We start from the raw sequence: 18,508 nt of genomic DNA, 5'->3' as shown, positions 1-18,508 counted from the left end.
CATTTGCTCATAGACTTCCACGTACTTATTTTTACAACCCCCCTGATGACCAGCAGATAGAATAGAAAAGTTTATGGCACTTCGGTCTGGCTTCACTTCTTAGGTTGTTGTCTGCTCAATATATTATTTTGTTCTTTGTTTTAGACTGGATAAAATTGTGCCAGATAATGTAATAAATATAAATAAAAATCTAAATTAAAAAGCAATTACATAAAAACGTTACTAAGTAAAAATAAAACTTAGAAACATAACTACAACAGAGTAATGATGAAAAAATAAAGAAATAAATGGTGTCTCTGGCCTCAGTATTTGTACTTGGCCACCTTTGTTCTCCGCCCTATGTGATGCTGTGGGGGAATACATGGAGGAGAGGGGCGGGGATCCGGAGCACATTTCTGCCATGTGCGAGTCTGCACAAGATGTGCACGTTCTCCCTCTTCTCTGTTTCCTAGCCCACGCGACATATCCGGATGCACTAGTTCCTCCGTTAGCATTCAAAAGGGGATCCTTCCGTAATAACGTACCCTTATCAAGAGAAACGTCCTATTTCAAAATAAAAACAAACGTAGCGTGCTCCGATCACCGTACTCGCTCTCTCCCCCACCCCTTTGGCCAAAACGGGAACTCCGCGAGCCGTTCCCTGCCTCCGCCAATCAGCGCGCGGCTGCGGAGAACAACACGCCCTCCTTTCTCCGCGTCTCCTCGCAAGCTGGAACATTTTGTCATGAAGGTAAATTAGTCGCTACAGCTGCACGGCGGACTTTCTCGTTATCGACAGCGGAAAAAAAGCTGCACACTGTTGACAGGCTGGCGTTCAACCCCCCCAAGCACCAAAGGACGAGGACGGACGGACGTCAAACTGTATTAGTTCAGAGATTAAGTAATGAAAGAAAAACACGTCCTCCTTTCATGCTTACTTTCAACAAAAAAGAAGTTATGGATATTTGCGACGGGAAGAAGAGGAGACAGGTAAGCGGCGGTGTGCGGGCCTGCAGGCGGAGCGTGGCCGTCAAGATGAAGCGGGAGGTGGGGAAAGTCCTTCGCTCCCTCACTGTGGAGGACAACAACCGTGCGAAGCTCATGGTGGAGGAGGAGGAGGAGGAGGAGGACGACTGCTTCTCCATTACTTTCCTCCGCAGCGACCGGCTGGAGGCCGCCGTGGCGGTGTCTCCCCGCTACAGCCTGCTGCGGGAGGTGGGCCGGGGCAGCTACGGGGTGGTATACGAGGCCATAGCCCGGAAAACAGGGGCCCGGGTGGCGGTGAAGAGGCTCCAATGCGACGCCCCGGAAAACGTGGAGCTGGCTCTGGCCGAGTTTTGGGCTTTGACGAGCCTGGAGAACCGACACCAGAATGTGGTCCAGCTGGAGGAGTGCGTCCTGCAGAGGAAGGGCCTGGCCCAGAAGATGAGCCACGGAAACAAGCGGTCCAAACAGTACCTGCGCCTGGTAGAGACGTCACTCAAAGGTATCCTGTCAAACTTATCCCTCAGTAGGAGAACATGCATTGACGGATCCGTTATCTCCCAATTAAATGACAAAGTGACAGTGATTTTGCTCTGAATGTATTTTCATGTTTTCATAAAAACACTAAATGCAAGTAGAGTTTGTAAATATGCACTATGGGTCTAGCTTATTATAAATGTAACCGCAACTGTTTACGCGAGCCCACAAAACCGCATATTAATAATAAAAAAAACAAAAGCATGCGATATCATACATATTCGCGTCGCTTAGTTAAATATGGAGATAATTTACACTACACCATTACACCGAGTGCTATACATTAAACAAAATCACGTGGACTATTTCCATCAACTGCATTTAAGGTGTTGAGGCTCATTCACTGAAAAACTGGATTTGTGAATTACTGTTAAACGTGACATTGAGTGGATTTGCAGCCCTCCGTGTCAGTGACGTTGCTATACGTTACCTATAGTACAGCGAGTACACTGTGTTTCCTCAGCTCACAAGAGAACACAGTGTACTACTTGGCAGCATGTTAACCCGTTGCTTGTTGACTGTAACTTCACACACTAAACAATGATGTTACAGTCTACTGTGTTATATTCTAACAAAATACTCCATTTAAAAAATAAATCATAATTTGAATGCAGCCACTTTTTTCAGTCATTGTTGTCAACCATGCAGTTTGACCTACTTATCACTTCCTTTGTTATTGCTCAGCTGGCCTAATAGAAATGGGTAGCTGGTGAATATATCTTCATAAAATTGACATTTAGCATTAGAACAGCAAAGCTGACCTGTGCAGTTATATTCAGTTACAACCGAATCAGTTCAATCTTTGTTTTTTCTTTTTTTCTTTTAATAGCCCGGCTGTTACATAAGTGTCTCATACAGGCTCTTTAAATGAAATATTAATTCTGAGCTGACATCTTTCACAGCTATCAAGTGACAATAGAAGACATTTGTAGGATTAACAATGCAAAGGATTTGTTTTTAATCTATATGCACTCTCACCTTTTGTCCAGATCTATTTAACCTAGTTTCTAAAGTGTAAAGCCAAGTAGTCAACATCCTACATCGTGATCAGCAGGGCTGGGGGCTCCAGTTTCAATGTTACCTCAAAGTTAGATTCTGTAATTTTACATAATGAATTTGATCTGGCAGTGGACATTTAAGTTAGATCACATCCCCGGTCATATTTTTCACCTATTTAATATGTGCAGAAAATATGGAATCTCTTCTTGTTTTTAGATCATTTTCCAATATTTTTACAAAATATGATGTTTACATCAGCTAGTACTGACCAATTTTAACCAATAATATCATGACATCCTTCCATCAGTCAATCAGAGTGAGAGAAGAATTGGAATTCCATCAATTCCAATTCCTCCCAGCTTTATGCCCCCCTGTTTGTCCTGTTTCCCTGGGAAATAAGTCACAATACGGGAGATAGATACTCTTGAAATAATGTTTCAGCTTGGATATAATAATTATGTGAGACAAATCACCAGTGCCTGTTAGAGCCTGAATGATAAACCATCTGGGCTGATGCATCAGCTGATTTTAGCTCATTACAGGTGCAGTATATGCAGTACTGGGCTGCACAGTGGTGTAGTGGTTAGCACTGACCCCCAGGGCAAAATGTGTAGAGGGGCTATGCCAAAGCTAAAGCCATATATTCAACTAATGTGAGTATGTTTTGCTAAATGATTTGATCATGAGATTAGATGTTTCAGGATCCAGGCAGTTTGGTAGCTTCTCCACTGAACCACTTCCTGGGGGGCAACCTGACCACCATGTCTTAGTGCAGGACAGTCAGCTGAGAGCAATGAAGCCCACCTGGTGGTTGTGAATGTTCTGAGAAGTCTGCAGAGGTTTGAAGTCTGAAATGTGACTCTTTCTTGTGGCACACATCAACTATCTGTTGCATGTGGTGCTGCTTCCTCAGGATGAAGACAACAGATCAAGTTCCTGTTTCTCCTGAAACCTAGGGATGACTTCTTCTTATCTTTGCTTTCATTGGAAATCATAAACTAATTGAGAGCAGATAAGTCAGAAAACAATTAGCATGTCAAATATTATGCTGAGGCGACGGTGAAAGTAGCAGCGTACTTGTGGGTACTTGTCTGATTCATTGTTGAGTGTTTTTTTGGTCCTGGCTGGTTTCAGCGCTGATGAACTTACTAAATGTCACATATCTCACTAATAAGTATTTATCTGTCCATCTCTAATTTGCCTACTGCAGGGGAGCGCATCCTGGCTCACCCGGTGGAGCCATGCTACCTCTGGTTTGTCATGGAGTTTTGCGAGGGCGGGGACCTCAACCAGTACATCTTGTCCCGCCGGCCCGACCCCCAGACCAACAGGAGCTTTATGCGCCAGTTGACGAGCGCTGTAGCTTTCCTCCACAAGAACAACATTGTCCATCGTGATCTGAAGCCAGACAACATTCTCATCTCACAGAAGTCTGGTTCACCTGTTCTCAAAGTGGCAGACTTTGGCCTTAGTAAAGTTTGCGCTGGCCTGAACGCCAAGAACAGTGAGGAACACCCCACTGCCGGAGGTGGCGGCAGAGGCAGCAACCAGAACAACATCATCAACATAAACAAGTTCTGGTTGTCGTCGGCTTGTGGCTCGGACTTCTACATGGCCCCTGAGGTGTGGGAGGGCCACTACACAGCCAAGGCGGACATCTTCGCCCTGGGCATCATCATCTGGGCAATGGTCGAGCGGATCACTTTCATCGACGCAGAGTCCAAGCGTGAACTGCTGGGCACCTACATACGACAGGGCACAGAGATTGTACCTGTCGGGGAGGCTCTGCTGGAGAACCCCAAGATGGTTCTGCACATCCCTCAGAAAGCCAGGAGCTCCATGTCTGAGGGGGTGAAGAAACTCCTCCAGGACATGCTTGCAGTCAACCCTCAGGACCGACCAGACGCCTTCCAGCTGGAGGTGCGGATGGACCAAGTCACGTGTGCGGCGTGACAGCCCCTGCCATCTCAAAACCTCCCCTTTTTTAACCTAACCAGTCAAAGAAGGGACCCTCCTCCTTCCCAGGTAAGCTTGACTTCCTTCATAACTATCTTCCTGCCTCCTTCTCGATTTAATTGGCTGCCAGGGCTGACCTTAACGAGACCGCCTCTGCGCCCAACGCTGAAAAGTTGAATATTTTCACTTTTATGACATCTAAAAACCGCTAGTAGAACTACTCGTACCATACATAAACAAGGTTTTTGAGGGTGATGCTGAGACGTGAGACAGTGGTGGTGAGTCCTCTGTGTCACAGCCCGTACCACCTCTAGCCTACAGGAACACTGGTCGGCGGTAACCCAGGGCTGAAATCAGGTAATCTCCTTTTCCGCCGACACCATTAGCCTTCCTTGTCTTAGTCATCGGCTAGAACGCTGCTCATTTTCTAGCCACCGGCAGTTTGAGCTCTCCTTTAGTTTTGGTTCACTACATTCAGTGTGTGTTTCTTTATGATGAAGAGAGAAGCCACCGTTTTGTTACTTCCAGTAGCGAGGCAGATATTTGTTCAGGTCAAATGAGATATTTCAGGAAGAAAAAAGGTAATAACCTCTATCATCCTACTATCACGACACAGACCATCTTTACATCTGGCATGAGTTCAAACTAGACGTATGAAAGGTTTCTGTTCAGATTATCCTGGCCAAAATAATTGCAATTCACAATATTATACTGATAATCATCAAAATATGCTTAAAACTCTTAATATAGCTCATAAACATTCATTATCCTTTAACATTTTAAGAAACAAATATTTTTATTGCGTCACAGATATGATGCATAATATTGCAATCATCTTTTGTTAAAAACAATCATACAACATAAATGTAAGTTTAAATTATTATTTTTTTAAATCAGGCCTTTTCTCACTTCTCATGATAGTGAGCTAGACAGCTTTTCCAAGTCACTCATGATGATATTTATTATTATGAGACAGGAAGTGGATCTGTGAACTGCGATGGATCCCACAGTGGACAGTTTGAGCCATCGTTTTGCTCGTTCCGTTGTCCTGAATTCAAACTGTGTTATCGTCACTGATGGAGCCCAAACTAGAAGTGCCCTTTATCCTTAACCGTCCAGTGTTAATTTCGTTAACGAAAACTATGACGAAATATGTTCGTCAAAAGCAGTTTTTCTATGACTAAGACGAGACGATGACGAGCTAAAAATAGATCCTTGATGATAAAAACTATGACGAGATGTCTGCTTCGTTGACGGGACGGGACTAAAATGTTAATGGTGTGTTCTACGGACATTAAAAAAAAACATGTTTTTTTTCCTCTTAAACTAGAGAAACGGGGCTAAACTTGGCCGTGAGTTGTTGTGTTTGCCCAAACGGGAGACACGGAGGAGGTCAAAGCAGAGCAAATGACGGTCAAAGAGTTATTGTAGTGATAGAGAAAGTTAAATACATAAATGGCCCAGAAGAAGTACACTATATACACACATATTTAGGGCAGGGAGAGGAAAGGACCATTCCTGGCAACAAAACCGCCCATGGACACTACCCAAAATAATATCCATATTTCATTGCTTGATGGAATGGAATTGTCCTGTTGTTATAGCTCACCACATGCAGCCCATAGGAAAAGAATGAGACAACAGATTCAACATAGGCCAAGTTATGGACCGGCAGCTTAAAGCAGACGCATGGGGGCGGCAGTGCTAAAGTGTGACTAAAAGTAATGACTAAAAGTTGACTAAAAGTTGACTAAAATGTTTTTACTTTTCGTCGACTAAAACTAGGCTAAAACTATGAAGGTAAACAATGACTAAAATGTGACTAAAACTAATAAGCATTTTCGTCTAAAGACTAAGACTAAATCTAAAATAGCCGCCAAAATTAACACTGTAACCGTCCCAACCACAGGACAGCAGACAGTGTGTTAGACTCCTCCCTCCACTTCAAATATAGTTCTTAAACATGACTCCTGATTTGTGACAAAGCCTCCCACGTCACAGCACCAATGAAACAGGATTAACACGAGTGAACGTATCTACAGCTCTGACATCAGCACACAGAAGTGAGCTGATGATTCTGCTAACAAGATGACTGATGTTGTAAGAGTGCACATGTTTTGTAGTTGTTTGCGGATGACCTCAGGGAAGGGAGTGGATGGTGCAGAAGCACAGCTCTTAGACCTGGACCTGGACCTGAGGGCAAACAGCCTGCCTTTAACCAAATACACACAGTCAGGGTGTGTGTGAGAGTCAGGCAGAAAACATGCAGCTGAGTTGGATGGTACAGGTTACAGTGGAGGATTCAGAGGATACGACTTCTCCCTTACTCTTTAATTACTAATGCTTAATAGTAGTAAGCGCATAACTCCAGTATGGGGACGGAGTTTTATGTTTGGGTTATTGGTGTATTTAAACATAGTCATTTACTGTTAACTTGGCTGAGTCGCAAAAGACTTCATATATACTGTAGTCTTTGGCCACCTGTTGTTATTTATAACTATAAGTGATAACAATATGGCATTGACCATGACAAATACTTACAGTAGGTGATATAAGTGCAAATTATTTTACACTATTGCACAAAGAGTCCATGTAAAGACACGGATGACTTGATGCGAATGAGACAAATACACAAAATGATCCTGGCTCTGTGTCTGAAGCCAATCAGCATTGAGATCATCCTCCTGTCTTCCTGACGTTGCCGAGTAAATGCGAATGAACCTGCACTCAAACTTGTGTGAGTTCATGCTTAACATGATGGTAACTTGTCTAATACTGAAATAGCCTCATACACTTCACTACTTTCTAAAGAGGGACATATTGTGGATATTCAATAAATCTTCCAGCCCCTCCTCCCAAAACAAACACAGGAACTAACTTTTCCCTGTCAGACATTAATTGTCTCAGTTTGCTATTTAGAGCGGAAACTCCTTGTTGCTGATCAATCAGTGGCTGAGTCGATGTTCAGTGACCCGAGCTGTCCGTCTGTTTCTTTGAACTTGAACCCTCCATTGACCAGGACTATGTCGGCGTTTGTTTGACAATTAGCTCTCCAATCCTGTGCTAATTCTCCGTTATCCCCCTTTTAAGCCCCACCCCTTGTTACGTAACGCCTCTCGCCTCGCAGCTGTCAGCAGGATGGACTCTCAGCGGGTTGTTGCATGCTAGTCCACTGCTGCAGATTGTCCTAGTTCTCTCGTGGCATGATGGGATGGCATGTTACACAACAGGAGAGAGAGGGATTAGTGGCTGTAAACAATGAGAGGGGAGGGGGGGACAGGAACTGTTCAACTGAGGCAACGATAGTACTGTTCACACCAAAAGCAAAGCAAATTTTTTCTCTTGGCGCATTTGCATACAAAGTCGATGCAAAGGTGCAAAAAAGGCGTTTCTTTAATTTTCAAATAATTTGCAAGTAACTCTCAGATGCGAAAGCCAATCTAAAATGGAGACACAATTATTCTGGTGGTCTGTGGTCTCCCAGAGCGCCACTATGCGACTACACGACTGATGATACATGCAACTGATCCTGCGGTCAAACTCGAGCGTTTAATGCAAGATGAGAATTTGCCTCAGTTTTGGTGTGAACTAGGGATGCAACGGTTGTCAATATAATATTGAATCGTACGGTACGTCATGCACGGTTTAATACACACTTGTGAATTGAGGCATTTTCGGTTTTGCAATAAAATTTCGCGTAATTTCACGTTTGCCTTGTATTTCTCTCTGAATTGTTTATGTCGGAGCTTTAGAGGAGCACTTGAACGCAGCATGTGTCCACGTGTTGCGATGGGGAAACGCCTCTCCTGCAGAGTAAATCTCCAACATCCTGGAAGCAGGATGGCTGAGCAGGTAACACCGTCAATTAAAAACAGTTGTCTCTCTCTGCTTCCAACAAGCCCATTCTACCGGTGCAGAAAACACAAGAACACAACAAGTGCAGTGTGGACGTTCATTGCAAAAGATTTGTAGCCCTTTTCCGTAGTTGCGAGCTTCTATCACCTAATATAAATGCTCGATCTGCGCTACACTTTTCAGCACGAACGTAATTCCCGACTTCTATAAAACAACGCGGAAAGGCATTGATGTGGAACTGGCTAAAGCACAGAGCGTAGCACTGACAGATAGTTGGACCTCTCGCGTAACACGGTTGTCTCAGGGCCTGTTCAGACTGCACCTTTCCATTGACGGACCTCATTGACTTTGCATGGGCTTGCGTCACGTTATGCTGAAATGAATTGTGGGTCCACTCCATGAAAAAAAAAATTGAGAAAAGTTCAACTTTTCAGACGCCGACGGATCCGTCGGCCAATCAGATCGTGTCATGCAAATATATGCAAATAAACTACTCATTGTGTGTGCCATTAAAATCACGTTTTGGTACGACCGGGGAAAGCACATGTGAAAAGCGGATGTAAACAAATCATCGAGGAGTTAATAATTGAGGTTGGGAACAGGCCGATTTCTTTATGATCAGTTCCCCAGTATAAACAGGGACTGAGTTACTGAAACATGTAGCAGCGCTCTTCTGGCTACAACGGGATCCATTTTGCACTATAATAATAAAGAAGCCGAAAGTAGCCTGAATAAGCTGGCTAGCAGGAAGCGATTTCATTGGCTGCTGCCTGTGTCTGCAAAGGCATCTCCCATGCACTTAAAATGGAACTATTTATGGCACCACTTTCATTATTTATGGAAAGTGAAAAATGAAAGAAGCCCAGTAGTGAAAGCACCTCATGCAGTCTGTGTTTGATGAGGTCGTAGATACTTCATCGATATAGCTCAGTCCCTTCGGTGTGGACTTGTGGATTCATTCTGCAAGGTGCAGTAAGTTGTGGTCAGTGATTTCTATTTTAAAGAGAGAGACTATAAAGAAGATGCAGTAATCACAGCTAGTTTCTGTCATGTGCTAGTAACATATCTTAACTGTCTGATGCGTTCACAGTAGGCTGTCAAAATTGGCCAAAAATTATATTTGAATATTTATTTTTAGGGCTGAACTATTTGAATATCTATTTTAGTCCATGACACATAATGCTCCGCTACTCATGTCATGCAGGAGACATCGGCAATAGTTCTGCTTGTTTCTTCCCAAAATAGAATATTAATATAAATAAAAAATAAATACAATTTTACAATTAAATATATGTATGATGCATATCAGGGCTCCAGACTGCGACCAAATGGTCGCATTTTGCGACTTAAATCTGTGACAGTGCGAGTAAATTTTTAATCTACTCGCGCATGCGCGACCAGTAAATTTGCTGTTTTTTGTTTTGTTTTTTTTTTTTATATTTTTTGTTGCTGACAAACTTACAGCCCACTAGTTGGCGGTAATGCAAAAATGAGCTGGTTTGCCAACCGACATTAACTCCAAAAGAAGAAGAAAGGAGACGGCTGGCCAATGTGCGTGAGAGCGGGGGGGCGAATGACCACTGTGATAGGCTAATATGTGAAAAGAGGCGGTTCTTTGGGGTTATCGCGCAAATCCACAGATTTCACATACCGGCATCAAAACAATGGACAATGGCGGCGAAGCGGACTATCAGCTCGTACTTTCTACCCAGTTGTGTTAAACATAATGTTCCGGAGGACACAAACGTCGAGAATGAGTCCGACTCAGACTGTGAGGAGGCGGTCGTGGCGAAAAAAGCCTGTTTAACTGGTTAATGTTGTTAAAACTGTTGCACAATAAAATATGAATTTATAAGATTGTAGTTTCTGCATTTATTGTCAAAGCATTTATCAGTAATACAGTATAAATTATAGGAAAACTTTGCAAGTCGATTTCGGTGTGCGCTCCTAAATTTTCTGCTTGCGCCCCTAAAATTTTAAGTTAGGGGCCACTGTGCTCCTAGTGAAAAATGTTAGTCTGGAGCCTTGCATATTAGGTTATTCCTTGACGGCCCTAGTTCACAGTGCAAACACTTATTTAATAACATGGATCAGGAAATCCTTAATGTGTGTTGTCAGCATGATGTCATCACCATATGCATATCTGTCCTCCTGCGCATTCATCTTGTCCATCAGCCCCCCGGCCTTCTCCTCTGCTGGACAATGAGAGTGCTGCTCCTGGTTCAGGGCTTACGGAGGCTTGCGTCTGGAACATTTTGTCCTCTTGCTGCCCGCCAGCTCTGTGCCGACTGTCTAAACCAGGCCAGAGCACTGTAAGCCCCGGCTGCACGTGTACAGACCTTACTTTGGGAATCCTTTCTGATTCCACTGACAGGCTTTTTACAAGTCGAGGCATTTTCAGGGTGTTGTCCTCGAAACGCATGCATGGCATGGATGTTCTGCAACAAACACAGCGATGCCTTCGAGTAGGGTTGAGGATATTCTCTTTGCATGTGTCTGCCATCGTATCAGAGGTCTCCAGAGCAGCATAAGTTTAAAACAAAGACAGTCGGGTCTGAGAGAGTGCTGATCTTGCTCCCGTGAGGGAAGTGAAGTTGTTTGGACAGCAGTGAGAAGGCAGGGTACGCTATGTTCTGTGTTGGCTCAGTCAGGGGGGTTATTACTGAGGGGCCGAGGCATGCCAGAGAGAGGCCACCTTTCTAAGATTTTGGGAGTGGGTGTGATGAGTGCATTTGCGTTCTTATGCAACATGGTTGTAAAAGTGAGCATTCAGTGGCTGAGAGGGTTGTAAATATTTCCTGTGGGCCCTCGGGGTTCAGAGAAGGAACTGCAAAAACGAGTTCTGAGAAATTATTCTGGAGGAGCACCTCTTTGTTTTCAGTGAAAAACTCAAGCCTGTTCACTAAGCTTTTTATTTTGCTATCATTTGTACATGAGAAAATGTAAGCTTTCTGATACGGCTTCCATCAGCCTCTATTGTCCAGGAAAGCCTGTCATCCCACAAAGCCCTTGAATAACAAGGAACCACATCAGTTCCCCATTCATGTTTGCTGTGTTGGACCTAATGGGCTGTAAGCTCTATACACCACATTAATCTCTTCACAGTCTGCTTACCATCCATCACACTTCTCTGCAGGTGCTGTACGTGGGTTACTTTGGCCTCGTGATGGATTGTCTTTGGTGCTTCTGTGCTTCCACAGTTCCATATTTTGAATGGTTCATTCTGACCTGTGAATAATAGATAAGAGAGGCGGTCCGCATCTGTCGGCCTCCTCCCTCTGATATGACTGTTTTTGCATTTGCTTTGTCACTGCTGCAGTCAATTGTGCGCTCTGTCCCGTGACAAAATGAGAGCATAAGAACTTCAAGATGACGGGATTACCCGAGGAGCGCAGATGGTGGAACAAACAAACCTTTATACAACGTCGGTGCTTGGCCTTCCTTGTTTATATTTTCAGCTATTGTTTTTGAAACTGTCTGTTCTCAAGACTTTATAGATGGGAAAATATTCAGTATTTTGGCATGAATATTTTCAGTCAGACAGGCCAGATGACGCATCTCTTTTAATGGCAGCTCTGTTTCATTAGAAAGCCTCCGCCAAAGAGGTTTTAGTTTGTCGCTTTGTCTGTTTGTCAGCAGGATTACGGAAAAACAACTGGAGACAGGAAATATGAATGGCTGCATATAAACGTGAATATTAGTGGCGTAATCATTTTCATCATCCAACTAAACAGATTAGTCGGAATGTGGTCTTTTAAGGAATAGCGGTAAAAAATATGAGACCAGGTATTGCCTTGGTGGAGGCTCTGTGATTATCCTTCTAGTTATTAATGGTGATCACTTTGCACATTGTCCAGCCTCTGTGTTGCTCTGCGGCACACTCCTAAACTAACATACAAACTGTTTTGGAGAATGCCAGCTAAGTGGAATGTGTTGCCATGCCGCACGGCCACAAAACTACCTGGAGCTCGTAAAAGGGCAATACTCCTGTCCAACATAGAGAGCTGCCACCATGTCCTGTGCTCACAAGAAACCAGCCCCCACCACTTTCCTCAAAGATACCGGTCTCTGCTGGTTTTTTAACGAGGTAGTCAGCTTTTGGGTTATGCAACAACAAATGACTGGCGGGGTGGTTGAGGAGGCAGCAGGCTTTAGTGTGTCCAGGTTCCACAGGGTTAAGATATTCATCGTGCAGCAGTGTTACCTCCAACAGGGAAATAAGCAGAACAAAGAGATGCTGGCGTTGACCAGATGTTTACAGGTTACACAATGTTAGTGTTAGTTTTATACGGGTTCAACCGTAGGCAGCATTCGGACAATATGAAAATGTCCCGATTATCCTGACCAAAATAATCACAATTCATGATATTGATGATAAAACGTACATGTATCACTTTGTATTTTCCTAAAATACAAATATTTTCTTTTTCTGTGTGAGAAAACACTATTTTGAATAAGAAATAAAAATATATCTATTTTATATCCTGTATGTTTTAAATCAGGCTCTATTTTTCACTTTTCTATCAAGCTAGACATCTTTTTAATGTCACCCTGACGGGGTCCCTATCCTGATATTGGAAATTCACAGAAGAACATAACCAAGCAAAGATTGTTAAATGTCAATCTTAAGGGGGCACGTGCATATTCATACATTGTAAATACATTGATACATGCATACATTACATACACAGACAGCAGTTCAGTTGACACCATGTTTTCTGTCTGCACAGGTGAATGTTTTGAGTTGGTCTGAACTGTTTGCGTTGTAAACATATAGTGTAGTCTTCCTGAGCAGAGAAGGTAGTCCCTCTGTGTGTGTTGTTATCAGAGCTTCTCTGTACTTTTATGTAGTTCGTAGTACCTGTTTGTTTTTTTTAGCCCTAATCGCCCACCTAGGGCTGGGCGATTAGGGCTAAAAACAACTGAACAAATCAGTTGTTCAAGAATAATAAAAAAAATAAGAAAACATGGCACCACTTGGCTGTTAAATCAAATTGGGGAAGAAAGGCCATCCCTGAAAAAACTTGGAAAGTGAAATACAATAAATAATATGTAGCCCGGGTGTAGAAAGCAGGGATTCAAATAAGAGTTCCTGAATAAGTGCAGAAATAAATCCGAAAGATAGCAAAACCAAAAGTAAAATGGTTGAACTCTGAGACAAATTTAAACATAAATGAGTAAACAATTGTAAATGTTTGTAACAGTAAGGTAAACTGTGGAAAACTAGAGACTGTGCCTTTATTCTTGTTTGTGTAATGTGATTCACTGAGTGTAACTGTCAGTGTCTCCTGTTGTGATTGGCCGCGGTTAAGTAAGAGCCCGGGAGGGGCGGGGCTTAAGGAGGAGGGGCTGGAAGACCTGAGAGGGAAGAGAAAGGAGAGCTAGGATAGCGCCAAGGAGCAGTAAACTGAGATCGCAAACTTTTGTAAGTATTCTCGTTAATTAGTAAAAGGACATTTGAGTTGGTGGACATTTTTATGGTCCGTCTGTCAGGGCGCGGTGGATGTAATGGTATGTGGCTGAGTCGGCTACTACAGAGTCCCTTAAAGCAAAACAAATCTGTTTTTTTTTTTTGGCTAGAGAGCCGTTCAAGCCTTTTATCATTTTATAAAGACAGTGTGGAAACAGGGAGAGAGAGGGAGAAGACATTGCGGGAAACTGATCCCGGGCCAGGAGTCGAACCCGGGATCACTGCGTCTGTACATGGGGCGGCTGCCCTAACCACTGCGCCACCGGCCGCCCCTAAAACAAATCTGTTTTTAAATCAAGATTTTGCGGTTCAGCCATTTCACAAACTTTCGGAAAGTAAAAATGCTAATTAATCAATTAAATCTTAAAACTCGCCCCACCACATTAACACCGTTAGCTCTGTCAACACTGTTGCAGTTGTTTGCACAGTTGACGCTGTTGGAACTGTTATCTGCTAGCCACTGGCTCAACTTTAAAATGTTTGTGAACATATATAATTCATGAAGCATAATTTATACTTTTTTAGAATCTGCTCTTTTGATATGATTTTACAGAGCATTTCCAGAAGAATTAAATGTTATTCAAATCAGGTAATGATTGCCTATACACGCCAACATGTGAACAAGGGGAAGACTGACACTGATCTATTTCAGAGTCAGAGTGTGTGGAGTCACGTAACGTATCCATGACTGCTGGCATTTTCCGGTTTTCTTGGCATGCTCCTTAAACATGAGGTCAGAAGGTTCACACAGGTACAACCTCCCCTCACAGCTGCTCTTGTAAAAGCAAGAGATGAAAAACGGAAACTACTAGCACCATATTGTAAACACAATGCTGTATCATACTGTAAACGGTTCATAGAGCTCATCTTCAGTGGTGACCTAAGCACTTTCCATGTCTCCAGTCAGCACATCATAATCCCTCATTCAGCATCCCCTACATGTGTGCATCCTGCTAAGCTGACCCACTTGTGTTCATACCATGTGCCGTGAGGTTATGCAACCTATGAGGAGACGAGCAAACCGCTGCGAACACAAGCTCGGGCCCGTCAGCCGCTGGGCTATTATTAGCGCTCAGCGGCGAACTGAACCTGAACACATCTACAGGCAGGAGATGCACTCGGGTGTGTCAGCTGGTGGCGGCATTTTGCTGGGAAACTATTATTGTCAGCCAGTTTGGGCCTTTTTTGAGGCATCACTGTGCTTGTAGCATGTATATTACCCATGAAGATGGAAATGATGATTACACTCCTTTCCTGACCGGCTTCAGCAAGAGTCTGATTGACAGATGGTTCACCCAATCACATGCCAAGTATTTTTTTGGAAGTGCCTTTTCAGTCTTCTTCTCTGATGGTTTTGTATAGTCGATTATAGGATTTTATCACGCATCGTGATAAAAAAGCAGTTGATTATCCCGATAACGGATGTTCACCGTCATCGGGATAATCGTAAATATAGTTATGAGATAATTCAGAAAGCTGTCTTGCTCCCAATCATGGTAGAAGTGAAAAATCAAGCCCATTTTTTTTTAGATATATTTATGTTGTTTTTTATTTGCGGATGCGCTGGAAAGGCTCTCTATTCCAAAGTTTTAGGTGTTTTAGGTTTGTTTTTGCCGATTTGTGTGCATGCAGATCTTTTTTGAAACTTTTTTTAAAAAGCGAAGGAAAAAATTCAGAAACTCCAGTTCTTGGTGAGATTGTGGTCGTGTAAACTTAGCCTAAAAAATATGATGTAGACAAGACCCCCCCCCCCCCCCCCAAAAGCTGTAGGAGTGATCTCACCGTTCTGGAAATAAAGCCTTATTTTCTTGCTGACTGGTTCCTCCTTTGTGTCTCTGCAGCTTTGTTTACGACATGGACGTGGACTCCAGCCGAACAAGGAACTCTGACAGACTCAACTGTGAAGAATCCACAATCATTATTTGAGCGGGAAGTGATGGACTGGCTAATGATTGATTCCAAACCTCTGGGACAGGAACCGCATGCCGACCAGACCACAACAGTGCACTTCCAGCACCCCCCCCGTTCCAATCACCGAGGACACTGAACGGTGGATGACGTCAGAGTCTGAGCTGACTGGAGTAGACAACCAGGTTTATGATGCTGTGTGTATTTGTTGATGTTTATTTCCAAACAGCCCCAGTATAGGCCTGCTCTTCCTTAACATGTGTAATTGCTGTGGCACAGGGAACATACTGGACTGTACCAGAACCTCACATTCGAAGCATCTTGTGACTGATGGTAGTTTGTGAATAACTATGACACTAGCAGTTTGTCTGCCCTCTACAACCTCGTGCCTTAAAGTTGATTTACACCAAGTGCGATTGGAAACTCGCACACAAAGACAGAAACGTCACTTTTGTCTCACTCAGTTCTATCTGCAGAACTGACCAATGGAGTGTTTGGCTTTCAGTGATGTCAAACTTTTTAAAAGATTCCCTGGGAATGTGGTCTCAACGTGCAGTCATGACACCCAAACTGAAATAGACAAACTAAAATGAAGATATCTGCATCACACATACGCTCAGGTCAAATTTACATTTGTGCTATAAGGTGTTACGTTTGTACATTTGTGTGCCGGACAGAGGCAGAACACATGTGAATATGTTGTTTTGAAGGTGACATTTATAAAGGAAGCAGGCCTGTATCGGCTCATACAATACGGTGTTATTGTAACCAAACAATGTCCAGCAGGGGACTCGGATTGGTTTTGTGTTTCCTGTTGAATCCAAAGAGCACCTGTTGGACCAATCTGTTTAAAATTCATTAATGTATGACTACGAAACAGTCAGGATAATCTGGTTGTGTTTTTGTTTTTTGGTTTACATTGAGGTGTAATGTGTTCACAACAAATGCAAAGTGGATTCTTCGTGTGACGAGATTGTGTACTAAGTCAATGCAAAGATGCAAATAAACCTAATTTCACGGGAGCCAGAGCAAATGAGGCAAATACACAAAACACTGTTCTGAAGGCCTCTTCGTGAGAGATCCTCCTCCTGTCATCCTGGCGATGCTGAATTATAAATGGAGGAAACTAAGCTTGTATCGGGTGTCTGTGGTTTCCCAGAGCTCAAACCATAGTAGCTCTACCATAGTAGCACTACGATAGTAGCTCACACGGTAGTTGCTCTACGATAGTAGCTCACACGGTAGTAGCTCCTATAGTAGCTCACACGGTAGTTGCTCCACGATAGTTGCTCCACGATAGTTGCTCTACGATAGTAGCTCACACGATAGTAGCTCACACGTTAGTAGCTCTACAATAGTAGCTCTACGATAGTTGCTCTACAATAGTTGCTCTACGATAGTAGCTCACACGATAGTAGCTCACACGGTAGTAGCTCTACAATAGTAGCTCTACCATAGTAGCTCTATGATCGTAGCTCACACGATAGTAGCTCTACAATAGTAGCTCTACGATAGACGCTCTACGATAGTAGCTCTGCGATAGTAGCTCTACGATAGTAGCTGTACCAATAGTAGCTCTACACGATAGCTCTAAGATAGTAGCTCACACGATAGTAGCTCATACAATAGTGGCAGGGATATTTATCGTATTTCCTGGCATATCTGGGACTTGGGACCTGTAAAAAGCAGCAATAGTGGTTATTTCCACCATGACATCTTGTGCGAGTGACGTAAATAAACACATTTGATCCTTCGGGCAAACTCGCGAGGCGAACATTCACTTGGTGTTTGGTGTGAACACATGGTCAGGAGTGTGGCGTTTGGGGAGTGGGACACCACTTTCAATACAGTTAAAGATTAGTTTGAAGATTTCTGATTGGTGTGATGTGAATAGTGTTTCCTGGATCGCTCTACGGGAACATGCTGACACCTGAGCAGAGTTGACACATCCGTGGCTGCGTCTTTTTTTCAGTGTCTGATTTGGAGACTCTCAGGAAATTAGCCATCTGGAAATAATCCCCACAAAAGCAGCCACATTCTGACTGTCTCCTTCTTCCTTCCTCTTTTGACTTTGTGCTTCAAACTCTTTGCAGTGGCACGAGATGCTGTGTGCAATACTTCCATTGCTTCCATCTTTGTTCAAATCATGGCTGGCTTTTGCAGTGATTCAGGGAAAAGGGATTAAACAACATCAACAAAAATATATTAAGCCACATGACTGATCCAAGCTGAGATGGAATCTGAAGCCACTCAAAAATCCTGGAAGATAGAAGGAACAAAATGCAGCAGGTCAGATACCCAGAGAAGAAGCAAGCAGAGAGGTTAAAGCATTCAGGTATATTCCAGACCTGGAAAACTCAGACCTTCTTCTGCTTTCATAGCACTACGTAGCATTCAGGTTCAGTTAGTGACTCAGCAGGAGTCGTAGATTTAAAGGGACAGTTCACCCCAACCTCAAAAATCCACGGTTGTGCTAAATAATAACAATCTAGATCGTTCTGGTGTAAAGGCATAATGGGACTATTTTGCATAAAAAAATCCATTTGAAAAAACTGTTCAGCAACGTCTCAAATCATGACCCGGTTACTGAGGAAAACTCACAGTTTCCTGGAGGAACTACTTTCTGTGCTTTGAGCACCACATAGTTCTGTTGTAGATGAATGGAGGCTAACATCTCTACAGCTGATGTCGCTGACACTCTGCAACTCATACCAAAACCAATCCAGACTGATAAATCACACTATATGTAAGGGAATGTTTTCTTTTGGGGTGAACTGTCCCTTTTAACAGCGTTTTGTCATGTGGTCCTACCTCGTTCTC

At 43.2% G+C, this 18,508-nt stretch overlaps 1 protein-coding gene across 1 annotated transcript; it reads left to right on the top strand.

Moving 5' to 3' along the window:
• The first annotated feature begins 730 nt into the window (after positions 1–730).
• stk35 (serine/threonine kinase 35) lies at positions 731–16,900 on the top strand. Its single transcript, XM_084015593.1, has 3 exons — positions 731–1,465; positions 3,710–4,524; positions 15,622–16,900. The coding sequence occupies exons 1-2, from the start codon at positions 910–912 to the stop codon at positions 4,450–4,452; spliced, it is 1,299 nt and encodes a 432-aa protein (XP_083871719.1). The 5' UTR covers positions 731–909; the 3' UTR covers positions 4,453–4,524; positions 15,622–16,900.
• Positions 16,901–18,508: the final 1,608 nt, after the last annotated feature.

This window comes from Eutrigla gurnardus (genome assembly GCF_963514095.1).
Source record: "Eutrigla gurnardus genome assembly, chromosome: 8".
NCBI lineage: Eukaryota > Metazoa > Chordata > Actinopteri > Perciformes > Triglidae > Eutrigla > Eutrigla gurnardus.
This window is presented reverse-complemented; position numbering and strand designations above follow the sequence as displayed.

What these genes read in the sequence shown, in the direction of transcription:
- stk35 (XM_084015593.1), top strand. Translation starts at nt 910, where the DNA reads ATGCTTACTTTCAACAAAAAAGAAGTTATGGATATTTGCGACGGGAAG. An exon ending in GGTAGAGACGTCACTCAAAG is followed by an intron (nt 1,466 to 3,709) that starts GTATCCTGTCAA and finishes TGCCTACTGCAG; the next exon opens with GGGAGCGCATCCTGGCTCAC.